The 27,870-nt window shown below is 38.1% G+C and overlaps 1 protein-coding gene across 1 annotated transcript; it reads left to right on the top strand.

The window, feature by feature from the left end:
• Nucleotides 1-32: 32 nt before the first annotated feature.
• RXYLT1 (ribitol xylosyltransferase 1) lies at nt 33-27,870 on the top strand. The gene is made up of 6 exons (XM_061130909.1): nt 33-324; nt 1,664-1,819; nt 7,519-7,621; nt 17,117-17,431; nt 20,304-20,474; nt 25,752-27,870. The coding sequence occupies exons 1-6, from the start codon at nt 156-158 to the stop codon at nt 26,167-26,169; spliced, it is 1,332 nt and encodes a 443-aa protein (XP_060986892.1). The 5' UTR covers nt 33-155; the 3' UTR covers nt 26,170-27,870.

Raw genomic sequence — 27,870 nt, 5'->3', positions numbered from 1 at the left:
GGGGCGGATGAGCAGTGGGCGGGTCCGTTTCTGGCGACTCCCTCCCGCAGCGCCTGGGCCTGCACCCGACGCAGACCGGACCGCGGCGCCGAACAGCAGCCTAGTCCCTGGCCCATCTCCATGTTGGTGGCGGCCTGAGCGGAAGCCCGAGTGGGATGCGGCTGACGCGGAAGCGTCTCTGCTCGGTTTTCATAGCCGTGTACTGCCTCTTCTCGCTCTACGCCGCCTACCACGTCTTCTTCGGGCGCCGCCGCCGGACGCCGGACGCGCCTCTGCGGGGCCTCAGGAAGGGGGTTGTCCCGGTGCGGGAGAGGCGCGGCCGAGGTAGGACACCGGACCGCGGCCTCTCTCCTCGGCTGCGCGCCGGGGCGCGGGGCTGAGGGCTGGTAGGGGCCGGGGTGGCTGAGCCACGCTGCCACCAGCCCCGCTCTCGGGTCCAGCATGGCTCCGGGGCGCACTCCTCCTCTTCCAGCTCTCCTAGCCACCCCAGGCCTCGGGATTGGAGGCTATAGGAATGCTCCGGGCCTCGCCCAGATCTCACGTGCTGTCGCCACTCCCCACCCCTGGGGCTAACAGGTGCACGCACTTTTAAAAATACATCTTGAATAGCCAAGACGTTGTCACAAAATGCCAGATTCTCTGGAATGTCGCTGGCTTAAAGACATCTACTCCCATATTGAAACAAAAGAAAGTGAAAAGTGAGGTCGCTCAATCGTGTCCTACTCTTTGCGACCCCATGGACTCTAGCCTACCAGGCTCCTCCGTCCATGGGATTTTCCAGGCAAGAGTACTGGAGTGGGTTACCATTTCCTTCTCCCGAGAATCTTCCCGACCCAGGGGTCGAACCCAGGTCTCCCGCAATGTAGGCAGACGCTTTACCGCCTGAGCCACCAGAGAAGCCTGTTGAAACAAAGAGCCTTCTCTAATCCTGCGGTGACTTCGGAAGACTAGAGCCCTTTATCTCCCTTCTTTGTATTTTGATCCCTTCTTTGTATTTTGTTGACCCTTGTCAGGATCGGACTCAGGCTTATTTCTGCCTTCTTTCAGAATTTTGCCCAATAGTATCTGAAACTGTTGGACACTTTTCATGTTGAAGTTTTATGTATAGTTTGCGTAAGGTATATACAATCTATATAGAATTGGCAAAAGTTAAGCTTGTAATAGTACATATTACTGTACCCAGTTATTTTAGACGGCTTTTTGGGGGAGCCTAACATTTTGTTAACATTTTATTTCAAGTTCTTTTGGGGTAATGGTTCAATCAAAATTAAGTTCTGATTTCCTTTTTTAAGTTTTTATTGTGTTTAGCCTATTCAAATTCTCTTGCTTAATCTCTTTGAAAAATTGAAGTTAGGATGCAGGTAAAACTCCCTGACTTTCCAGGTGGCTGAGTGGTGAAGAATCCACCTGCCATGCAGGAGATGTGGGTTGGATCCCTGGATAGGAAAGATCCCCTGAAGAAAAAAAAAAAATAGCAGCCACTACAGTATTCTCACCTGGAAAATCCATGGACAGAGGAGCCTGGCAGGCTACAGTCCATGGGGTTGCAAAAGAGTCGTACACTACTTAGCGACTAAACAACATCTAATTTAAATGGCTTGAATTTATCTACAACTGATGCTCTGCCTTATTAATAACACTTGTTACTCTTTTTATAACACAGAACAATCTACTTTGAGAAGTGAAGAATGGAATCCTTGGGAAGAAGATGAAAACAATGAACAACAACACAGACTTAAAACTAGCCTTCAGATATTAAATAAGTCCACAAAAGAGAAAAAACACTTCCATGTACAAATCTGGGGCAAAGCTGCCATTGGTAAGTTAATGTTTAAAGCTAAGATATGTAAAAGCATCATATAAAAGCATTATAAATACATTTATAGTCTATTTCATCATTTGTTAAGATACCATAATACATTTTTTTCACTTTTTTCAATATTCCATTTCTTTTTTTGTTAGACAACATCTGTGTAAACACACACAAACATACACATGTGCACCTGTCTTTAGCAGAGCACAGCTTTATTTGTAGATACAAAAGAGTTGGTTATGTAAACATCATTATATTAAAATGCCTATGTCAACTGAATTTTCATGGAACTATGTGTTTATTAATCACTTGATGCATAAGTGTAAGATATGGCCTCTGACCTTAATGGCCAAACAAGTTTAGGAAACATTGAACTGAATAAAGTTAAACAAGGTTCTTTGTTGCAGAAACTTTGTCAGAGGTTTTAATATGCCAGTGTTCATCATGAATGCCTCGGAAGGGGATATAGTATGTAGTTGATTAAACTTGGTTGCCCACTAAAACACTTTTGCTCTGAGTATCATGAGTATTGTGTTCCAAATGATATGATATGCTCAATTAGAGAATGGGACCCTCAATGGCAAAAGAGTCAGAAAGAACTTAGTCAATTAGAACTGAGTGTCCTGGCCATTAAACATGAGTTAAATAGATGTACATTAAGGGATATGGATAAAAGGTACCAGGTGAAAGGAGAGTAAAAAGGATAGTAGTGCCTGACCCATAATGTCTCATAAATTCACAAACATTTGCATACATATATACACCCTTGAAAATTACCGATCTCTAAAGTTCCAGTACCCAGATCCGGACCTCTAATCATCAACTTCTAGCAATTTTTTTCTCTATGAGAATCTGTCATATTAATTTCTTTCTTTAAATTTCCACTTCCTCATTCTAGTTTTTAATTAAATATACTTCTTAACAGTTTTCATGTTTCTAGACTTTTCTGATTTCAGTCTAATAGGCACAAAGTGGTCAGATGAGCTTTATCAAGCATTGCATTCATCAGCCTGTTCCCCAGGCACAGTCATAGGATACCAGTTACAGAAATTCCCATTCAAAAGGGAGAAAATGGAAGGAGGAGTCACAGGTTTAAGCAGTTTTGATATACAACCACGCAAACTCCATTAGGCTTCAAGCCCTGGGAGTGAGTAATCTATGGCTCAAAACGTTCTTTCTGGATTTTTCAGCTCCATGCTTGGGAAGTCATCCTTCCATTTTCAGGAAGGTTAGCATGTGTTTGCAGCTCAGTAGTTTTATCAGCCTGTTTCCTGCTGTTAGGATTTTGGGAATCCAATAAGCTTGTTTCATTTCAACTCTCTCTCTGTCCCTTTTAGTCCAAGTTGGCAGTGTTTCTATTAATATAACGTTCTCAAGAACCATGTCAGTCTCCCATATGTATGTCATAAAGATTCGCTTTATTAGACAAGAGTTCCTCCACAGGTGTTTCCTGGATAATCCCATCTCTGTTTCTAGCTTCTGCTGATAATGGCTAAGGAAATCCACAAATCAACACCTAATATTTAAAAAAAAACAAAAACCCTCTCTGTGATTGAATATTCTGACCAGACATTAGCAAAAGGATGTCAGCTACATCTTTAGCGTTCCATTTTCAGGAAGGTTAGCATGCTTTCTTGACAGCGAATCCCCTAATTTTTCCTCTCTTTTGCAATCTGAAGAGGCTGAGAATTTCTAAAATCATCAAGTCATGATTCCTTTTTGCTTAATTTTTTTCTCAGTCTCTCTTTTCAACTCATGTTTTATTGTAATCAGCGAGAAGAAATGAGGCCACAGCTACTTTACTTAGAAATTTCTTCAACTAACTATCCAAGTTTATCGTTTACAAGTTCTGCTTTGCACATAAGTGCAGGAAACAATTCAGCTGAACTTTCCACTTCCATATATAACAAGGACCTTCTTTACTCTAGCCTCTAATAACATGTTCCTCACTTCCTTCTGAGCCCTCCCCAACAGCACTTTTAATGTGCCTATTTCTTCCAACAATCAGTTTATGATGATTTTGATATTCTCTAAAATGATACAAGTTTTTTCCTACTGTTCTCCTAACTTCTCCTGAGTTCTTACCAGCTGAGTCACTAACATCCATCTTTCTACCTACAGTCTGTTTAAGTCAGTCTAATCTAAATGTTTTTTAATCCTTGTTCTCAAAATTTTTTCAGCCTTTCCCCATTACCCAATTCCAAAGCCACTTCCAGATTTTTAAGTATTTGTTATAGTAGCACCCCATTTCTATAACTACATAATATGTAGTTTCCTTTAGCTGCTATAACCAATTACCAAAAAGTTAGTGGCTTAAAACATATTTTTTAATTTAAGTATTTTTAATTGGAAGATAATTGCTTTACAATGTTGTATTGATTTCTGGTGTACAACAGTGTGAACCAGCCATAAGTATACATATACCCCTCCCTCTTGAACCTCCATCCCACCCCAGCCTCCATCCCATCCTTTTAGGTCATCACAGAGCCCCAGGCTGAGCTCCCTGTGTTATATAGCAACTTCCCACTAGCTATTTATTTTACACATTGTAACATATATGTTTCAGTGCTACTCTCCCAATTCACCCCACTCTCTCCTTCCCCTGCTGTGTCCACAAGTCAGGAGACCACCTGCAGTGCAGGAGACTGCCTGCAATGCAGGAGACCTGGGTTCTGCCCCTGGGTTGGGAAGAGCCCCTGGAGAAGGAAATGGCAACCCACTCTGGTATTCTTGCCTGGGAAATCCATGGACAGAGAAGCCTGGCAGGCTACAGTCCATGGTGCTAAGAGTTGGACACAACTTAGCAACTAAACCACCAACCACTACCATGGCTGAGCAACATTCCATTGTATATAAAAACAACATATATTTTTTAATCTATAATTGACTTATAAGTTTCAAGTGTACTACATAATGATTTGACATAGATGTATATTGTGAAAGGATCAGTACAGTAAGTCTAGTGAACATCCATCACCTCACATAGTTAAAACTTTTTTCTTGTGATATGAACTTTATGATCTACTCTCTTAGCAACTTTCAAATGTGCAAATACAGTATTATTAACTTTGGTCACCATAAATTTATTATATTACATTTCTGAAGGCAGAAATCTAAAGTGTGTCCTCAGGCTATATTCCATTTGGATGCTGTAGAGGAGCATCTGTTTCCTTGCTTTTTACTGCCTTCTAGTAACTGCCTTCATTCCTTGACCCATGTCCCACCTCATCCTGAATTCTTCTTCCTCAAACCTCTTTCCCTCATTTTGACACTCCTGGCTCCCTCTCCTGAGGACCCTTGTGATTACATAGGACCCACCTAGAACAAAGGACTGGTTCAAAATTGGGAAAGGAGTATGTCAAGACTGTATATTGTCACCTTGCTTATTTAGCTTATATGTAGAGTACATCATGCGAAATGCCAGGCTAGCTGAATCACAAGTGGAATCAAGATTGCCAGGAGAAATATCATCTGCCACACAGATGATACCACTCTAATGGCAGAAAACAAAGAGGAACTAAGGAGTCTCTTGATGAAGGTGAAAGAGGAGAGTGAAAAAGCCGACTTAAAACTTAACAGAAAACTAAGATCATGGCATCTGGTCCCATCACTTCATGGCAAATAATGGAGAAAAAGTGAAAACAGTGGCAGATTTTATTTTCTTGGGCTCCAAAATCACTATGGACAGTGACCACAGCCACAAGATTAAAAGATGCTTGCTCATTAGAAGAAAAGCTATGACAAACCTCAATTCAGTTCAGTTCAGTCACTCAGTTGTGTCTGACTCTGCAACCCCATGGACTGCAGCTTGCCAAGCTTCCCTGTCCATCACCAACTCCCAGAGCTTGCTCAAACTCATGTCCATTCAGTCGGTGATGCCATCCAACCATCTCATCCTCTGTCATCCCCTTTTCTTCCTGCCTTCAGTCTTTCCCAGCATCAGGGTCTTTTCAAATGAGTCAGTACTTCTCATCTGGTGGCCAAAGCATTGGAGTTTCAGCTTCAGCATCAGTCCTTCCAATGAATATTCAGGACTGATTTCCTTTAGGATGGACTGGTTGGATCTCCTTGCAGTCCAAGGGACTCTCAAGAGTCTTCTCCAACACTACAGTTCAAAAGCATCAATTCTTCGGTGCTCAGCTTTCTTTATAGTCCAACTCTCACATCCATACATGACTACTGGAAAAACCATAGCTTTGACTAGACAGACTTTTGTTGGCAAAGTAATGTCTCTGCTTTTTAATATACTGTCTAGGTTGGTCGTAGCTTTTCTTCCAAGGAACAAGTGTCCTTTTATTTCATGGCTACAGTCACCATCTGCAGTGATTGTGGAGACCCCCAAAATAAAGTCTCTTGCGGTTTCCATTGTTTCCCCGACTATTTGCCGTAAAGTGATGGGCCTAGACAGCGTATTAAAAGCTAAACACTGAAGAATTGATGCTTTTGAACTGTGATGCTAGAAAAGATCTTGAGAGTCCCTTGGACAGCAAGGAGATCAAATCAGGCAATCTTAAAGGAAATCAACCCTGAATACACTTTGGAAGGACTGATGCTGAAACTCCAGTACTTTGGCCACCTGATGTGACGAGCCAACTCATTGGAACAGACCCTGATGCTGGGAAAGATTGAGAGCAGGAGGAAACGGGGGTGACAGAGGATGAGATGATTGGATGGCATCACCGACTCAATGGACATGAGTTTGAGCAAGCGCCGGGAGATAGTGAAGGACAGGGAAGCCTGGCGTGCCACAGTCCACGGGGTCACAAAGAGTCAGACATGACTTAACCATTGAAGAACCACAGCAACACCCAGATAATCCAGCATAATCTCTCCACTTTAGCATCCTTATCTTAATCACATTATAAAGCCTGTTTTGCTTTCTAAAGGTAATGTATTTACAGGTCCTAGAGATTTCATCTTTGGCCATCTTGGGTTGGGAGAAAGCATTACTCAACCTACTGTATTTCGAAAGGTTTATCTGATTAGCCAAGTCTTTTAACATGGGTTTTTTGTGCATGTCTTTTAGTACCAGAGTGTGATGAGAAAGTAACAAAACACATCTTCCAATGTAACTTTTTAGTTACATTTAGGTAGCCTGGCTCCCCAATTACCTCATCGTCTCCAGAATACCTTATTGTGTGACGCTGCTCTCCTCTACTCTCAGAGCTTTCATGTAGGTGAGATCATGATGAAACAGGGGCTGGCCTAAAGAGAGAGGGTGCAGTGGCATTTGTCTGCAGACGGTATCATGTAGTGAAGGATGTGTGCTCAGTTGGGAAGGAGGTGATATCTCCTTGATATATTGAATGTACATGCATACATGAGACCCTCTGGTTCTATTTGGCATAAGATGGTGAATCCATCCCCAGCTTGTTATAGTATAGAAACAGTTCTAAGCTAAGATAACTTACACTGTAATATAACACATTTCAGGATAAAATAGGTAGTCCAATGATACTTAGGGGTTTCTCAAATTTAGAATCAGAGAGTTTATTAATATATCCCACATTTTGCCACATTTTATACTGACAACATCTGTGTTAGTCTCTTGTAAATTAGCTGCCATGTTGATGATTTTGAGCCCAAAGAGGAATAGAATCTGATTTCTGATCAAATAATATGAAAGAGCAGAACATAAAGTCCTCTCACACAATAGAGTAAACCAGATGGTAAATGCTTTCATTTTTTGTTTTTTTAATTACCAGGTTTGTATCTCTGGGAGCATATTTTCGAAGGTTTACTTGAACCCACTGATGTGACTGCTCAGTGGAGAGAAGGAAATTCAGTTGTTGGGAGAACACATTACAGGTATTAACTGTGCAACGCTAACCTTTGACATGTTGCTGTACAATGTTTTATATCAACACCAGCAGAAAACTCAGAGGAAAATACATTCATAGAAAGTATTTCCACTTTAACTTGTGAAGAATGGAGAATCTCATGAATATGTATTTGTAGTTAAAGCTTACCTTAAACATTTCCTTATAAACTTGGATGTTACAAAATTCTGCTTTTTTTTGGAATTCTATATATGTTTTATTTTAATCAAAACATTTCTGATTATATGGAAAAGTTCATGCTCTAAATTTTGTAACATTTGGTTATTAATAAATATTTAACATTCTATCTTGGAATGATATGTAAACAAAGTGTTTTTATTTTTCTCTTTCATGTAATAGAGTCACCTATTTTTATAATATTCACATGGTAGCTAAAGCTACTGCTCATGGTTCTGAAATTTTTATCCATTAAAACATTTCATATATGAGTTCTATCATGATTTGATAGTATAGATTACCATTTTACTGCAATATTCAGAAATCTTTCTTTAGATTAAATAAAACCAATGTATTATGAAGATTTTTTTGCACTCTTGTTTTTATAACTGTGATTGCATATTTTCTGAAGATTTTTAAATAGCATTAAGGCAATTTTATTTAGAAAAATTGTGGCAATGAAGTAATACTGTTTTCTATTAGATTTTGCTTTCTAATTGAAATAAAAACCAAAAATAATTATTTTAAATGCTTATTGCATTTAACAGTTATATTATTGAGGGGAAAAAAAAATGTGAACTAACGATTATGGTTTCCATTAGGATTCTATTTATTTCCCACAGAGATTAAGAGGAAGGGCTATGGTTAATACGAGTTTCATTTGAATTTTCACTGCTCTTTTAATTCTTTATTTACTGTATACTCATTTGGAAATCAATTTCATTGCATGTATCTTTTCAAAGAAATCATTCTTGAAAAGCAAACAGACTTTTAAATCATCACTGGTAATGATTATTTTTCCTTTTATCTCCAGGCTTATAGGTGGGATTATAGATGTAATCCCACTGAAGAGTTTATACATAATTCTAAACTTAAAATAGTTGGATTCAGGTGTCTGCAAGTAGATGTGTGTTTTGCATATAAATCTAACATTTTCCTGTTTTAAATGTAAGCATATGTTATGAGTATTAGTCTGATAGATCTATCTACAACATGGTGATGGTGATGGTGATGGTGAAAAGTCGCTCAGTTGTGTCCGACTCTTTGCGACCCCATGGACTGGGGCCTACCAGGCTCCTCCGTCCTTGGAATTTTCCAAGCAAGAATACTGGAGTGGGTTGCCGTTTCCTTCTCCAGGAGATTTTCCCAACCCAGGGATTGAACCCGGCTCTCCCGCATGGTAGGCTTTACCGCTTTACCATCTGAGCCACCAGGGAAGTCTCATCTACAACATATAGAATTTCCAAAAGAATTAACATACAGTGTTATTATATTTATAGCAAAGACTTTGAGCAAATAGCATTAACTCCAAAAAGAAAAACTCACTTCCTGTTTTCTTCTGAAATACTTACCTGAGATTTTATATTATGGTTAAATAGCAATGCTATTTCCTTTTAGATTTCAAGAGAACTGTGTATTCAGGGAAGTTCACTGTTACAGCTGATTTTTGTAAACAGCTTACCAAAGGTTTAGGCTCATGGAAAGTAGCATATATAATTTACCCAAAGTTAATAAACTTCTATGAAATTGCAGTTTTGAGTTGAATCAGGCTTCATGGGTACTAACTAAAATGTTTTTACACATTCATTTTTTTACTTTCCCAAAAGTGAGTTGGAAGTAGTAGCTCCTCTTGAAGATACAGAAAGAGTTTCTGAATACTATCAAGATCCTTTAAATAAGCATAAATACATTCTATTTAAATAAACCTCTAAATTTGCAAAGAACTTATTTAATTTTAATTTCATAACAGTTCTGAGGCAGAAAATAGAAAGGATATCATCAGTGTTCCAGGGTAAATCAGGCTCCTGAATGCTTATTCTTAACAATTCATAGGCCCAAGTGATATAATCCAAGATATCAGGTGAATAATTCAGAATGAAAATAGAGCTATCAGACAGTCCCTGTGCTTATATTGGCCTGACCAGCTCCTTATTTCCTTAAAGGCAGGCTATAAGTGATATCTAAATATTTGGGAGTTGTTTGATCAAATATGGAATTAAGTGTGGGATATAGCTATATGTAGCACTTCATGTTTCAGAAGGAAAGAAATGAAATGACTGCGTGTTCACCACTGAGTCCATACCTTATATAGTCTGTGCTTAGGATGTGAGTAGTTGAACACATGTGGGGCAGACTGAACCTGTGATTCAGCCTGTGAAGTCCTGTCACCTCTGGACAGGGTAGCAGTGTGACTGAGTTGTTAAGGGCACAGACTCCGGAGCCAGAATATCCCAATTCCAGTTCCAGCTTTACCTCTCAGTTGTCTGACCTTGGGCAAATTTCTTAACCTCTCTGTGCCTGGATTTCCTTGAGTTTAAAATAAGGCAAATAATAGTTTCTATTTCACAGTACTCTTTTGAAGATTTTGAAGATTAAGTACTCATTTGGTGCTTAGACCAGTACCAGGCACATAGTAATCACTATAGAAGTCTTGTTACTAGTTTTATTATATTTACTCTACTTAAATAGGTATTGCACCATCTCTGTATCTTTCAGTTCTCCTTTTTCTGTGTTTCCATCATTGTCTATTATCTCTCCATCACATAGCTTCCCAACAAGCACCTTATTGATACATTTTTTATGTTAATGTGTTCAGTTATGTTACAAGCTAGCGTGGAACCCATTCATCTCTTGAAGAAACTTTGCCTGTCTCTACTCACATCATCATATGTTTATTTATAGTTTAATTTCATAGGGAAACTTATTTTTAATTTCTTAGGAGTAATCTTCTGTTCATCGTGGCATTTGCTTTATTCCCAGAAGACTGCCTTCAGAATTCTGTAATGTCCCTGTGCAGGCATTATCGTAAGATATATAAATGCCTACCCATTTGATAAAACAAAAGATGCTAAGTTGCTTAATTCATTATTGTCTAAATTCAATTATAATATTTTCAGTGAGTATCTGGTCCTTATGAAAAAAGTTCTTTAAATATCATGATAGAATAAAATATGTCTGATCCTATTTTTAGAATTTCCAGGCATTACTTATTATAAGAAGTTAATGAGCTCACTACTCATTACAATGAGTGAAAGCATTTATAGATAATATTAATGGCTATACTATATTTAAGTTATATACTGGATCATAGATCAATACAGATTTCAAATAAACCTTTCATTGGTAACCAAAGATAATATAGTTAATTTTTCATAATACCCATTCTCCCTTTCCAGCCAGGCTATTAAGAGGGTGGGAGTGTTTCAGCATAAACACTGAATTAGGAAGGAATGGAGTCATGGCAGTGATACTGGCCATGAGAGTGGGGTGAATTGCAGCAGCTATTCAAAAGTAAGGGCCATTTATGAGTTCGGTATACCTATTTTATAAAACTGAATTTTCTAAAACTATCAGTCAAAAACAATATAGAATCAATGGCTAAGAGCTGTGTGGATGGTTTAGTTTGTGCACTTATTATTGATCAAGGCATTTGCCAGTCTCTTAGCTGGCAAATTATTAATCTTATCTGTAACTCACTTAATATAACAACATACAGCATTTTTTCAGTAGCACTTACTGAATTTAGAAAAAATGAAACAGTATTTATACTGGATTCTAAAAAATATGTTTTGCTCACGTTCAGCTTAGAATTTAATATTCAGATTATTTCTCTGGACTATCTAAGTGTCGAAAGTACTTAGGAGGAAAGTTTTTAACTGAACCTAGCAGAAAAAGTACAAATATTGAAGAACAGAAGTTCTGACTATTAAATATGTGCTAGGAAATCTAGAAGAGGAAGTCACAGTTTTAAAATTCCATGTATAGCTCCATAAATATGTTCATTTTTCAGCTAATCGATATTTATGACTGATGCATGATTCATAACTTTAGGAAACAAAAATACAGTGTTTCATCATGAATAAATATACTATAATATCTTATACATATGCCTGAGCATGCATGCTGAGTCATTCCAATCGTGTCTGACTCTTTGTGACTCTATGGACCGTAGCCCACCAGGCTCCTCTGTCCATGGGCTTCTTCAGGCAAAATACTGGAGTGGGTTGCCATGCCCTCCTGCAGAGGATCTTCCCAACCCAGGGATTGAACCCACGTGTCCTGCAACTCCTACATTGCAGGTGGATTCTTTAGCTCTGAGCCGCTGGGGAAGCCCACATGTGGTGTACTGTATAGCTGGAAATTTATTACTAAATTGAATTTTGTAATTTGATTCATATTTTAAATGCAGTAGAACTTAAATAAATCAGTAGAACAAAATAACTCCCTTAAAGAGAATTACAGCGTACTTATTCGACATTTACTGAGTTGCCTGCTTGTTGGTTCATACTAGGTTCTGAAGATCTCAAAGTGAATAACATACTTTTCCCTCAGGGAGTTCACACAGTCGAGGCTGAGATAAATCCATTAATAACTTTGATACTTTATACAGAGCATAATGATAAAGACGTATATACCCACTAGTTGTTAGGGAAATATAATTCAATGGAAGTAGAGTTGGGTATATGGCACCTATCAAGAAAGGTTTCCTAGAGGAGGTGATAGCTGAGCTGAGTCTTGAAAGATTGGAATTTAGAAAGGCACCAAGAAGAGTGATTATATTCCCAGCAGAGGCAGTGTCAGAGCTGATAAACAGCTTGGTTTGTGCACAGAACTTCAGGGCATTCAGAACTCCCAGAACATGAAGATGGGGTAGAGTAACTGATGCTGGAAGTGGAGGGCAAGGGCCAGATCATGGCGGGCCCTGTACATGCCACAGTAAAGCTCTTGGACTTTGTTCTTGTTCAGTGAAAAGCAGTTGCAGATGATTAAGCTAGACAGTGTGGTATTGTCATGCGTTTTTGGTGTGGATGTCTCTCGTAGCTGTGTGGGGAAATGATTTGAAGGAGACAGCTGAAATCAGGCAGACCACAACTTTGCATTAGAAAACTCTTAAGTATCCTGCTGAGATATAAATAAGGGATGAAATTGGGAAGTGGTATTCTGACAGAGCCAGGAATTTGAGAAACTTAGGGGCAAAACTATCAGAATTTAAGGATTATTAGATGAGAGCAAGAATCAAATGTGACAGTTCCCTGGTTGCTAGCTTGCATGACAAGATAGCTAGTATGCATTCAACATAGAGAGTACGGGAAGAATAAAAGCAGGTTTTCCCGCTCTTCTCTAGCCCACTACGCAGCCCCAGCCTAACCCCCCCTCTCACAGCAGACTATCCTGTCTGTTTGCTCAAGAGTAGCCGTAACTGTCTCCCTTAACTAGCTCCTCTAACGTTTATCTACATGATCTCTAAGTGATCCCTCACCCAACCTTCTCTCTTTTCCTTAGCTCTCAGGCAGTGAGGTGATTCCCTTGCTCAAGATTAACTTCCTCTACCTGAGCATCCTTTCTACACATTGCAAGACCTTGCTCCATTGGTTACTTCCTTGCTCTCCTCATCTTCACCCTTTCACTTATTATTACTTTCTCGCCTTCTCATCCACACTTTCAGAAGAGTTGTCTATGCTTACTGTCCCCACTTACTCTTTTTTGTAAATTTATTTAAGTATAGTTGACTTATAATGTTATATTAATTTCAGTATAGCAGAGTGATTCAGTTAAACATACACACCGACATATATACACACACATTCTTTTTCATACTCTTTTTCCATTTGGGTTTATCATAGGATGTTCACTATAGTTCCTTGTTGTTTATCCATTCTATATACAATTGTTTACATCTGCTAACCCAGACTTCCAGTCCATCTTCCCTACTTCCCGTCCCCCTTGGCGGCCACAAGTCTCTTCTCTATGCCTGTGATTCTGTTTCATAGACAGATTCATTTGTGTCATATGTTCGATTCCACTTGTAAGTGATGTCATATGGTTTTTGTCTTTTTATGACTTAATTCACTTAGTATGGTAATGTCTAGGTCCACCCATATTGCTGCAAATGGCATTGTTTCATTGTTTTTTATGGCTGAGTAGTATTCCATTGTGTAATATATAGCACATCTTTATCCATTCATCTGTCAGTGAGCATTTAGGTTGCTTCTACATCTTGGCTACTGTGAATAGCGCTACTGTGGACATAGGAGTCCTTGTATCTTTTTGAATTACAGTTTTATTTGAATATATGCTCAGGAGTGAGATTGCTAGATCATATGGCAACTCTATTTTCAACTGTACTTTTAGTTTTTTGAGGAACTTTCATACTGCTTTCCATAGTGGCTCTACCAACTTACATTCCCACCAACAGTGTAGGGAGGCACCCTTTTCTCCATACCCTCTTCAGCATTTGTTAATTTGTAGACTTTTTAATGGTGGTGTAGACTTTTTAATTTAATAGACTTTAAAACAGTTTAACTTTTAAACTCTTACGAATTTTGAGTTGCTTGAGTTGCACATCTCCTCACTTAACTTCTTACTGTCCCCTTATTTCTCATTCACTTCTCAACTCATTGCAGTTTGACTAGCACACCTTCCAACACACACATACACACAACTATCTGAATCATGGGGATTTTTTTTACCCCTATAGTTTCTTTATCTAAATCCGTGTTTCCCAAATTATGTACTAAGGTACCCTGGGGCACCACAAAGTATTTTTAATATTTGTGGGAATGACAGTTACACTTCGCATCTGTCAAACACCATGCAAATTGCTAGTTTGAGGTAGTTCACACTTTCAACATTAGATCACCCTACATCCACTTCAGAAATGTTACACATTTGTGGAGCTGGGTTTCTCATGATTGCTGTGATCAAATCCAGTTACCACTCAGAAATCAAAGTGGAATAAGCAGTGTCCTCTCTGATTCCAAGGTTTGAGAAGTTGTATAGTGCTCCGTAGGTACACACATCCCATTATAAGTATGTATAGTTAGTTAAGAATGAAATAGGAATATTACTTTTTTCTTCAGTGTATGCATGTTATATTTTATTTTATTTTATTTTATTTTATTTTATTTTTTTTTTAGTTCTACCACTTTATTGCTACCAACCCATTTCCCTCCACCCTCGTGCACACATGCTCAGTCATGTAATCCCATGGACTTCAGCCCTCCAGACTCCTCCGTCCATGGACTTTTCCAGGCAAGAATACTGGAGTGGGTTGCCATTTCCTTCTCCGCATGTTATATTTTAAGTGTCTTCTAAGCTCTTGGACAGAAATACTTAACAAGTTATTTGAATCTAACAGCTTAAAAAACCTTGCTCATTAACCATTACTCATTATTTTTGGTTTGGTAGATACTATGAAAAAATTACTAAAACACTGAAAGTCCTGGGAACCAAAAAATATTGGGGAACTTCTGATCTATACCTTGGCTCCGCAGTATTGACCCCAGGCCTTTCACCATTACTTGAACATGGCCTCGAGGTCTGGAAAACCGGTTGGTCAGAGCGTGAAGGGTGACATGCCTGCTTGCTGGAATGTGAGAGCCTTCTACAAAAAGGGAGCGGCAGAGACTCCACAGCGGGTCAGATGTGCCCTGAATAAATAATGCTTTTGTTAATTCACATGGATCAATAAAGTTAGAAGTACTCCTCCCTATCACTTCATTTTGGGATCCTCACCACATCATTCGGGATCTTTCATTGCGGCGTATGGTCTCTCTAGTTGTGGCATGCTGACTTAGTTGCTCCGCTGCCTGTGGGAATCTTAGTTCCTTGACCAGGGATCAGACCTGCATCCCCTGTGTTGCAAGATGGATTCTTAACCACTGGACCATCAGGGAAGTCCCCCTGCCTATGACTTTGGTGGTTTAGTCACTAAATCGTGTCCGACTCTTTGCAACCCCATGGACTGTAGCCCTCCAGGCTGCTCTGTGCATGGAATTCTCCAGGCAAGAATACTGGAGTGGATTGCCATTTCCTTCTCCAGCCTATAGCTTTAAAGGAGACAAAAATGTTCATGTACTACCAATAATAACTATTTTAAATTTGCCATAACTATCCTCATCATCTCTAAAGTGCTTTCTAGCCCCTCAGATTCTGCAGATTCTCCTAAATGATCAAATGATCACTGAATCGTTTGGCATCTTCCTGTCCAAGGCAAATTCAAAAAACACAGTTTGGTTCTCGTAGCTTATCAGCACTGTAGAACAATGTCATAAAAATCACACAGTACACACACACACAAAATACACATTTATTTATATTTTGTGTTTTGACTAATATCTACTAATTTGAGCTAACCATAGTGTCTTGGGAAAGATTCAAGCTGTCAAGTTAGATTTGGATTCAAATCTCAATGCTGCCATCACAGGCTGTGTAACTTCAGCCTGATTTCCCAAATGCAAAGTAGGGGTCTAATGTCCTCTGCAGAGTTGTTGTAGAGGTTAAAGGAGAACCTGTGCAGAGTGCCTATGTACCATGTATATAAAAGGTTTAATAAATGTTAGTTTTTATCCCAAACAATGATAAGCCATAGAAGCAGGATTTCAACATATTTGTACTAAATATTTAAAGATTCTAGCAAGTTATTTAAAAATGGTTGAGCAGGCTGCAAAGAATCCAGGACCATCTAATTTTACCATAGGTTAAATGGTACTTTTTATATTTAATACATATTCATTTAAAATATTTCAGTGGTACTGGTTGATCAAAGCAGCACATAATATGAAAATGTGAGTTATGAAATGTATCTATTCCTTTTATGATATTTTTAAATACTTTAAAGAATAGAGAGTAATACAATAGATTCCCATTTATCCACCACCTGGAACCGGGTGGCACAGTGGTAAAGAATCCAATGCAGGAAACAACAGAGATAATTTTCAATCCCTAGTTAGGAAAGATCCCCTAAAGAAGGAAATGGCGACCCACTCCAGTATTCTTGCCTGGAGAATTCCACGGACAGAGGAGCCTGGCGGGCCGCAGTCTACGGGGTCATAGAGTCGGACATGACAGCACACCCACAAACAGAACTAACAAATTCTGGCTGTCTGTCATATTTGCTTCAGATATATAGCTTTCCTCTTAATTAAATATTTCCAATAAAGGCATTAAATGCGCTCTTCGTTTTGTACCTCATGTCCTTTCCTCTTCCTTCCTCAGAGTCAACCACTATCGTGAATTTGTTATACATCTTCCCATTCAAATACTAGATATATAAGCATAAGTTTTTTCCCTGTGATTCTTTCAAATTTGCATATAATTAATCTGTCTACAACCAAAACTTCCCATTAATCTACATCTCTGTCCCGCCATCCAAACTGGTTCAAAAAAAGTATTATAGAAATTATTTCTAGGAAGAATATGGACGAAGTATCATTGTATATTTTACATAAAATGACATAGAACTTCTGGTACCAAACAATTTTGTTCTCTTCTTGTTTGTCTCTTGTTTTTCTTTTGTTTTTACCAGCTTCATCACTGGTCCGGCTGTGGTCCCCGGGTACTTCTCTGTTGATGTGAACAACGTGGTCCTTGTTCTAAATGGAAGAGAAAAGGCGAAGGTCTTTTATGCCACCCAGTGGTTACTTTATGCACAGAATTTAGTGCAAACTCAAAGACTCCAGCATCTTGCTGTTGTTTTGCTAGGAAATGAACATTGTAATAATGACTGGATAAACCAATTCCTCAAAAGAAATGGAGGCTCTGTGGAACGACTTTTCATAATATATGACAGCCCCTGGATTAATGACATGGATGTTTTTCAGTGGCCTTTAGGAGTAGCAACGTAAGTACAAATTATTTTTACATGTTTCCAGGCTCTAAGACCTGAATCTCTGTGTCAGGAAGATTGTGTTTTAGATTTGTGATAAATGTAGTTCTTCTGAGCTCCTTGAGGCCATGTGCAACCTTTTCTATGGGCAGAAATGTGGTTTGGCCTCATGCTTTGGTAATAGCAGTTGATATTTTTAGAGTATTTTAGACTTTGATGAGGAGACCAGATAAGTTACATTTTTGTATTTTCGAACCCCAACGCATAGTAAATTTTCAAATTGATCAGTAGTGTCTTAAAGAGATGTTTAGCAGTGGATGGCAGACAGATTTTCTAAAAACAATTACAGAATCTATTCATCTATATCTATATAACTATTATATAGATACTTAGTTTTCTTAAATCCTTACTTTATATCAAGTGTCACATCAAGAACACCCTGACCCTTCGGTTTGGGAGGATTATAATATACTCAGATCTGACACTGAGATTGGTTGAATTTGCACAGATCTCTTGCATGTGCTCAGTCATGGCTGACACTTTGCAACCCGCTATACTGTATCCCACCAGGCTCCTCTGTCCATGGGATTTTCCAGCAAGAATACTAGAGTGGGTTTCCGTTCCTTACTCCAGGGGATCTTCCCGACCCAGGGATCAAACACACATCTCTAGAATCTCCTGCCTTGGCAGGTGAATTCTTTACCACTTCACCACCTTGGAAGCCCTCTCCCCCAAATTAATTTATATATTATTTTGGGGTTTTTTTTGTCTATCTTGTTGTTGTTTAGTCACTAAGTTGTGTCTGACTCTTTTGTGACCCCATTTACTGTAGCCCACCAGACTCCTCTGTCCATGGGATTTCCCAGGCAAGAATACTGGAATGGGTTCCATTTCCTTCTCCAGGCTATATTCCCGAATTAGGGATTGAACCCATGTCTCCTGCATTGGCAGGAAGATTCTTTACCACTGAGCTACCAGTCTATCTTTCTATTAAAAGGAAGGTTAGTTAAATAATATGTAATATATATGAGGACTTTCTTTAAAATTGGAAACTTATTTTTTATCATTCTGTTAGTACGGGGCCTTTGAGTAACAATAAGTTGACTTCAAGTTGCCACTAATACATAAACTTCCTGATAGCAGGGATTTTTGTCTCCTTTTTGCACTACTTTATCTGTAGAGCCTAAAACAGTGCATACACAGAGTAGGCACTCAATAAATATATGTCAAATGGATGAATTATGAAGTAGATAACTAACCTGGTACTTGAATCAGATATTCACTTTCCATTATTTTATCACGGGTTACAAGATGTGACCTTTGACTGCTGCCCAGTTGGCTACACAAATGTCACCAGGGAAGCACATTGACAAAACATATTCTCTGGCCTTCCACGACCCGATTCTGACTCAACAGGTTTATGGTAGGGAAGAAGCAGACAAAAGGTTTGCTAGGTATAGCCAGGTTTAAGATGCTCTGAAAAATGTATCCTTTGAGTAGAATGTTTTGAAACAAAAGAATTATTTCTTTATAGTATACTACATCACCTATTCATACAGTATAGGAGGGAAACTCATCATAATTCTGGTACTCTTGGACAAATATCTTTCTCATAGACCAGTGGTTCTCAACCAGGTGCAATTTTGCCCTCCGCCTAGGAGACATTGGCAATGTCTGGAGATAGATTTGATTGTTACAAGTGGAGAGAGGAGGCGAAACTGGCATCTGGTGGACAGAGGCCAGGGGTGCTGCTCAATATCTTAGAGGATAGAGGACAGCCTCCACAGCGAAGAATTACCCGGCCCAAAGGGCAGTAATGCTGAGATTGAGGAAACCACTATAGACCTAACTGTTAAGCTTTGCTCTTATGTGAAGGTTGTAATTCAGGCACATAATTTGTTGCCTCTTATTCCCAAATGCCCATAAGAATGAGCCAATTGCAACAAGCCTCTCCTGTGTGGGATATAAGATTTTGGGTTTTTTTTTAAAATCTACTTGAAAAGCTTTTGGAATTGGAGTTCTTTGCTATAGCAATAAAAAGAAACAAAAATAGTGCCATTTGCAGAGATGTGAATAGATCTAGAGACTGTCATTTGGAGTGAAGTCAGAAAGAGAAAAACAAATATCATCAAATACTGCTTATATGTGGAACCTAGAAACAGTACAGATGAACTTATTTGCAAAGCAGAAATAGAGACACAGATGTGGAGAACAGACATATGGATAACCTACGGGTACGAAGGGGGCAGGAGGGGTGGGATGAATGAAGATTAGCATTGACGTATACTCACTATAAAATCGATCAGTAATGAGACCCTAACGTGCAGCAGAGGGGACTCTGCTCAGCGCTCTGTGGTGACCTGAACAGGAAGGAACACTAAAGAAGAGGGACATGTGTATCCGTGTGGCTCATTCACTTTGCTTACAGCAGAAACTCACAAAACATTATAAAGCAACTATACTCCAGTTTTTTTTTTTTAAATCATGATTATTATGAATGTAGAAGATCCTTTATACTTTGAAGGTCTTAAGTTCTTCCTGTCTTATAACTTCAGATCAGTATAATATAAATATATTTATAAATATATAAATATAAAACAACAAAGCATTTTAGGTGCATAATTTCTGTAGCAACTTTGTAAAGGATGTCCAAGTGAGAATTTTGTTTTAAGTCAGTAGATTCAGGAACTTTTCCAAAGTAAGCATGGAAAATTATAACTTGAGATTTAAAGAATCTTATTTTATTTTTATTTTATTTTATTTTATTTTTTAGAATCTTATTTTAAATCTCTCTTTTCTACATCATAATGCTACCTCAGATGTTAGATTATGGAAATTTTGCCAATCTTCTTGTCATATATTAACTCACATGTTCTTACTTTTACAGATACAGGAATTTTCCTGTGGTGGAGGTGAATTGGTCAATGCTACATAATGAAAGGCCATACTTGTGTAATTTTGTAGGAACCGTTTATGAAAATTCATCCAGACAAGCACTAATGAAAATTTTGGAACAGGATGGGAATGATAAGCTTTGCTGGGTTTCAGCAAGAGAACAGTAAGTTCTGTGTGTACTTGATTCATCCATCATGCTTCCAATCTGAGAGTTGCTTTGTGTGACACTACAGATTTCCACAGGCATTTTTAACTCCATTAACACCAGTCTTTCCCCAGAAGAAACATTAATAATTAAAGCTGTGAAGAAACAGTGTTGTATACCTTAAAAATAGAGAGCATCTCCCATAGTCCATCTTGAAGACAAACACTGGTAACTCTCCTATGCACATGTCAATTGTAAGGTTTCCTCAATAATGTTTGTTAGTCAGACTTGAACACAGGAGATTGTGGATGACAATCAGGATCTTAGGTTCACCTCTGAGATGTTCAGCAAACCAGTTCAGTGTTCCAAGACTGGCATGCCATATGCCTTACAGCGTCAGGAACCTGGCATCACTCTGAGGACAGAGGCCATGTACTATTCTTTGAACCCCAGGATCTAACATAGGACTTTGCATAATGTAGGCCAGGACAAGTGGGGAATGGATGGATGGATGGATTTAATAGGGTTGACTTTCTTCCATCTTTTACATAGTAACCATGAAACAGGTGTTCATGGACTGAAGGAAGAAATTTAGAGATCATTTATTTTATTTTTAAATAAAGTTTCATGTGTAAAGCATTGTTATCAGAGAAGTAATGCCTTTTTTAAAAAAATGTCCTATTACATCTAGAAATACATTAATTGGAACAGATACTGTGTTCTAGAAAGCATGACTCTACTACAACCAAGAATACTCTACCCAGTAAAGCTTGCATTCAGATTTGATGGAGTGATCAAAAGTTTTACTGAGAAGCAAAAGCTAAGAGTATAGCACCACCAAACCAGCCTTAAAACAAATGTTAAAGGAGCTTCGCTAGGTGAAAAAAGAAAAGGCCACAAGAAAGAAGAAACTTACAAGGTAAAAAAGTAAAGACAAACATACATTAAAGGTGGGAAATCATCCACACATGAAGCTAGTAGGGAGGTTAAAAGACAAAAGTAGTAAAATCATCTATATCCATAATAAGCATTTAAGGGATATACCAAACAATTAGATGTAAAATATGATACCGAAAACAGTAATTGTGAGGGGAGAAGAGTACAAATGCAGGGTTTTTAAAATTCATTTGAAGTAAAGAGATCAGCAACTTAAAGTGATAAAAACATCAGTGAAACTAAAAGGTGGTTCTTTGAAAAGATAAACCCAAATGTATAAACCTTTAACAAGACTCTTAAAAAACAAAAATGAAGAGCACCCAAATCAATAAAATCAGAAAAGAAAAAGAAAAAGTTACAGCCAACATTACAAAAATACAAGGCATCATAAGAGACTAGTATGTACAACTATATGCCAATACAGTGGACAACCTAGGAGACATGGGCAAATTCTTAGAAAGGTAGAATCTCCCAAAACTGAACCAGAAAGAAATAGAAAATATGAACTGACTACCAATAATGAAACTGAATCAGTAATTTAAACACTTCCAACAAACAAAAGTCCAGCACCAGATGGCTTCACAGGTAAATTCTACCAAACATTTTAAGGAAGAGTTGACATCTATCCTCAAACTATTTTTTAAAATTGCAGAGAAAAAAACACTTTCAAACTCATTCTGCAAGGCTGTAATCACCCTATGTGATACACCACATTAGCAAAGTGTAGAGTAAAAACCATATGATCATCTCCATAGATGCAGAAAAAACTTTTGATAAAGTTCAACATTCATTTACGATAAAAACTCTCCAGAAAGTGGGCATAGAGGGAACTTGCCTCAACATAATAAAGACCTTATACAACAAACCAGGAACAAGACAAGGATGCCCACTCTCACCACCATTTATTCAGCATAGTTTCAGAAGTCTTGGCCACAGCAATCCGAGAAGAAAAAGAAATGGAGTCCAGATTGGAAAGGAAGAAGGAAAACTGTCCCTGTTTGCAGATGACGTGATACTATACATAGAAAATCCTGAAGACACCACCAGAAAACTACTAGAGCTCATCAGTGAGTTTGGTAAAGTTTGGTAAAGTTGTAAGATACAAAATTAACATATAGAAATTGGTTGCATTTCTCTATACTAACAATTAGTGTACTATCAGAAAGAGAAATTACCATCTTATCAAATAAACTACCTAGAAATAAACCTAAGAAGGGAAAAGACCTATGGTCAGAAAGCTGTAAAACACTGATGAAAGAAATTGAAGACAACATAAACAGATGGAAAGATATATCTTATTCATCTTGTTCTCAGAATAAAAGAATTAATACTGTTAAAGTGACCATACTACCCAAGGCAATCTACGGATTCAAGACAATCCCTATCAAAATACCAATGGCATTTTTCACAGAATTAGAACAAACCATTTAAAAATGTTTGGAAACACAAAGACCCCAAATAGCAAAAAAAAAAAAAAAAAGTCTTAAGAAAGAATGATTTGGAGGAATCATGCTCCCTAACTTCAGACTGTACTACAAAGCTACAGTCATCAATACAGTGTGATACTGGCACAAACAAACATGTAGATCAGTGGGACAGAATAGAGAGACAGAAATAAATCCACACACTACGGTCATTTAAGCTGTGACAAAGGAGGCAAGACTATACAGTGGAGAAAAGACAGTTTCTTCAATAAGTGATGCTGGGAAAATTGGACAGGTGCATGTAAAAGAGTGAAATTAGAACATTCTGTAACACAATATAAAAAAATAAACTCAAAATGGATTAAAGACCTAAATATAAAGAAGAGACACTATAAAACTAGAAGAAAACAGGTAGAATTCTCTTTGACATAAATAACAGCAATTTTTTTTTGAAATCTGTTTTCTAAAGCAAAGGAAACAAAAATAAACAAATGGGAACCTGATTAAACTTAAAAGCTTTTGCACAGCAAAGGAAACCATCAATAGAACAAAAACCTAAAGGGTTAATATCATATATATATATATGTAACTCATCCAGCTCAATACCAAAGAAAGCAAATGGTCAAGTTAAAAAAATGGGCAGAAGAACTAAAAAGACATTTTTCCAAAAAGGAAATGCAGATGGCCAACAGACACATGAAAACATGCTCAACATGGATACATCAGGGAAATGCAAATCAACACCACATGTGTGAGGACCAAGAGACAGTGTGCCTGGAATGAACTGAGTGAGGACAGAATATGAAAGCTGATTGTAGAGACAGGTTTACTCTTGATATTCCTTTGTTACCATTGAACCAGGAGGTGTGGCGTAGGAGTCCTCCTTGCTTCTCATTGCTGCTTCCAGACCTCTTTCCCTTTCCCCTCCCTAAAACAAGATCAGTTTTGAATCTCATACCAGCAGACAAAAGTATTCACTACTCTTTCTCTTTGAAATCATAATGAAGAGAAATAAATTGGGAGGTTGACTTACTATATGAAAGAGATAACTAATAAGAGTCTACTATAGCACACAGAACTCTACTCAGCACTCTGTAATGACCTATATGCGAAAAGGATCTAAAACAGAGTGGATATTTGTTTATGTATAAATGGCTTATTGCCATACAGCAGAAATTAACATTGTAAATCAACAATATTCCAATAAAAATTAATTTTAAAAAATAGCTCCTTTATAAAAAAATCATGTAAACCTTGGGTTCATCTCCTTAATTCTTTGAAGAGTCTAGTTCCTGATGCACTCTCATTGTCTCCGACATTTCTCCAGCCTCATTCTTAGTGATCCCCAAATCCACACAGATGGTCTTTCCATAGCCTTGGCCCTGCACATCCTTTACTTCCTCTCCTCCAGTGATTTGGGTCTCCACTTGACTTCAGCCATTCACTGTCATGGTCATTTTCTAGACCTCATGATTGCACATACTGCATGATCTCAGGTTCCAGCAGTTCTCTCTGTGACCATCTCTTTCTAACACGCCTGCTCATTCCCTGTAATAATCTGATCTCAGCAGTTTAGCTGGGACTTAGAATTCCTTGTTCCTACTGCCTTTCCATTGTCCTTCACTCACCTCATCTTTACTTTCTTATTTATCCCACTTAAACGTCATAGTCAATCATGACTGCATATACATTCAGCTTCTTCGTTTCTTAACCTAGCAAATCCTAACTGGTTAAATCCAGCTCTGTTACCTGCTCCATACCTCCCCCGGTGCAGCCACACTTGGAGAAAGGTGCTGACTGATCTCACTTGAAATATCTGAACTTGAATGTCTGGCAGTCATCCATTTCTGTTTTCCATGTGTTCTCCCACTTTCCTGGAAGACCGTTTCATACCCTCTTTGCCCAGCTGCTCTTACCTTATAACCCTATTGCTTATTTCCCTGAGAAAATAGGAGAAAACGTCTAGCTTTCCAGCTAGTCTCTCAGTTTCTACCCTTACCCTAATACAGTCTGTTCTCAACACGGTAGCCAAACTGATTCTGCTAAAACATAGATGAGGTCACTTACCCCTCTGATCGAAACTGTGTAATAGGGTGCTCTGACTGCATCTTCTCCACCTCTCCCCTTCAATTGCTCTGCTTTAGCCACCCTGGCTCCCTTGCTGTCCCTTGAAAATGCCAGGCAGGTACCATCTCATGGCCCTCATGCCTGCTCTACCTTCTGTTCTCTCCCCAGATATCAGCGTGGTTTGCTCCCTCATCTCTGGCTCCACGTTCAGATGCCCCTGAGTGAGACACTCCCTGATCACCTATTTACAGTCGTAATACTGCCCTGCCAGAAACTCCCCCCTCGCTTCTCTGCTCTGTTTTTCCACACAGTACTTAACACCTTCTAAATAATTGGCTTGACCTGGTTACTATCTGTCTCTACCACTTGAACTGAGATATAAGCTCCATAAGGGCAGGAATTTGGAGGGTGAGGTAGAGAGAGAAGACCTAGCACTCACAAAATTTTGGCTGGTATGACATTCATTCAGAAACTGTATGATCACTAGATTTTAAGTGTACAACTGCCAACTTCTCAAATTCTTAAATATTTTCAAGAAACCTGTTTGGGCAAGACTTGATTCATCTCTTCTGCCTGCCACCTCTATAATGCATTTACCATTTCCTGTAACCAACATTAAAAGATAAAATATTTTCATTCATTCAGAAACTGTATGATCACTAGATTTTAAGTGTACAACTGCAAACTTCTCAAATTCTTAAATATTTTCAAGAAACCTGTTTGGGCAAGACTTGATTCATCTCTTCTGCCTGCCACCTCTATAATGCATTTACCATTTCCTGTAACCAACATTAAAAGATAAAATATTTTCTTCCATAAAGATACGCTTAGTAAAGTGAAAACTGCAGCTGTTTTTCTGATTTTCTAGGTGGCAACCTCAAGAAACCAATGAAAGCCTCAAGAATTACCAAGATGCTCTGCTTCAGAGTGACCTCACCCTGTGCCCAGCAGGAGTAAACACGGAGTGTTACAGAATATACGAGGCCTGCTCCTATGGCTCCGTTCCTGTGGTGGAAGACGTGATGACTGCTGGCGGCTGTGGAAATTCATCTGTGTACCTTAATGCTCCTCTGCAGTTGCTCAAGTCCATGAATGCTCCTTTCATCTTTATTCAGAACTGGAAGGAGCTTCCTGCTATCTTAGAAAAAGAGAAGACTATAAATTTAGAGGAAAAGATTCAAAGAAGAAAAAGATTACTTCACTGGTATCAACACTTCAAAACAGAGCTAAAAATGAGGTTTACTAATATTTTAGAAAGTTCATTTTTAAAGAACAATAAAAATTAACTGTAATTCATTTTTTTCAAGCTAAGGTCTGAGTTTTTGAATCATTTCTAATGCTGTGTGTGTATTTAGAAATGTTCTTTAAGGTACCGCATAGACTGTAGATTATGTCTGTAGTATTGACCAAGTACAGCCTTATTGGACCACTCCTGAAAATAAAGTTAAAATGTACTCAGACTCATTTGTACAAAGTTGAGTGATTGAGCATTTATTAACGCTTCTCACTCGTTTAAATCTGCTCGAGGGAAGCAGCATGGTTTAGTGGAAAGACTGGGCAGTGGAGTCAGACAAAGCCTGGGTTTAAACCTCACTGCTGTACCTACTATCGGGGACCCTGAGCAAGCCACCTCATTGTTTTGAGTGTAGGTTCCTTTCCATGTAGAACGGAGATAATGGTATCTCATAGAGTTGATTGTAAATATGAAATGAAATAATATATAAAGTACTCAATAATTGAAATAATTTCTAATTCATTTTTCATTCCTTACTAGTTAATAATAGGGTTAAATTTAAATATTTTAATACACAATCATTTCCATAATTTGAGAGTAATCATACATCATGTTGGGAATGTATGTGGACAAATCTTACAGAGTTAGACTTTATTTATTTACATGTTATCTTTTGGTTATTATATTTCTTAAGTCTTTTTATTGTGATGAAGTACACATAACAAAATTTACCGTCTTTAAGATTTCCAAGTGTACAGTTCAGTGGTGGTAAATACATTCATAATGTTTTACAACCATCATCTCTATCCATTTCCTTAGGCTTTTCCATCTTGTAGGACTGAAACTCCACACCCATTTAACAACCGCTCTCCCTTTTTGCCTTGTTCCAGGTCCTGGCAGCCACCGCTCTACTTTCTGTTTCCACGATTTTGACTATTCCACGTACCTTAAAGTGGAATCATACAGTGTTTCTCTTTTTGTGACTGACTTGTTTTACTTAGCATGATGTCCTCAGGGTTCATCTATGTGGTAGCATATGTCAGAATTTCCTTCTTTTTAAGGCTAAATAGTGTTCCATTGTATGTATATACCACATTTTATTTATTCATTCTTCTATCAGTGGCCACTTGGAATGTCTCCACTATTGTGGATAAGGCTATTGTGAATAAGGATGTGATAAACATGAATATACAGATATTTCTTTGTGATCCTGCCTTTAGTTCTTTTAGGTATACCCAGAAATGGAATTGCTGGATTATAGGGTAATTTGGTTTTTAATTTTATGAGATACCTTCATCCTGTTTTGCAGAGTAGCTGTACCATTTCAGATTCTCACCAACAGTGTACAAACATTCTAATTTCTCCACTTCCTTGCCAACACTTGTTATTTTCTGATATTTTGATAGTAGCCATCCTAACAGGTGTGAGGTGGTATCTGATTATAGTTTTTGACTAGCATTTCCCTAGTGATTATTGATAATGAGCATATGTCTCCTTTGGATAAATATCTATTCAAGTTCTTTACCTATTTTTTTGTTGTTGTTAGTTGACAGAGTTGATAAAAGTTGATGCTTTTTATATAAATCTGTTTTCTTTACATAATTTCCTAAAAGTGAAATCACTGAGCCAAAATGTGTACACACATTAAGGCCTTCTTAAAACTTTATTTTATATTGAAATATAGCTGATTAACAATGTGATAGTCTCGGGTGGACAGCAGAGGGACTCAGCCACACATATACATGTATCCACT

This window comes from Dama dama, chromosome 3 (genome assembly GCF_033118175.1).
Source record: "Dama dama isolate Ldn47 chromosome 3, ASM3311817v1, whole genome shotgun sequence".
In the NCBI taxonomy this organism is placed as follows: domain Eukaryota; kingdom Metazoa; phylum Chordata; class Mammalia; order Artiodactyla; family Cervidae; genus Dama; species Dama dama.
Note: the sequence above shows the minus strand (reverse complement) of the source record. Positions and strands in the feature narration are given on the sequence as shown.

Bases quoted from the DNA above. Each gene is read 5' to 3' on its own strand.
- RXYLT1 (XM_061130909.1), top strand. From the start codon at position 156: ATGCGGCTGACGCGGAAGCGTCTCTGCTCGGTTTTCATAGCCGTGTAC. The intron at 325-1,663 runs GTAGGACACCGG...TTTATAACACAG, and splicing joins GCGGGAGAGGCGCGGCCGAG to AACAATCTACTTTGAGAAGT. The intron at 7,622-17,116 runs GTATTAACTGTG...TGTTTTTACCAG, and splicing joins GTTGGGAGAACACATTACAG to CTTCATCACTGGTCCGGCTG.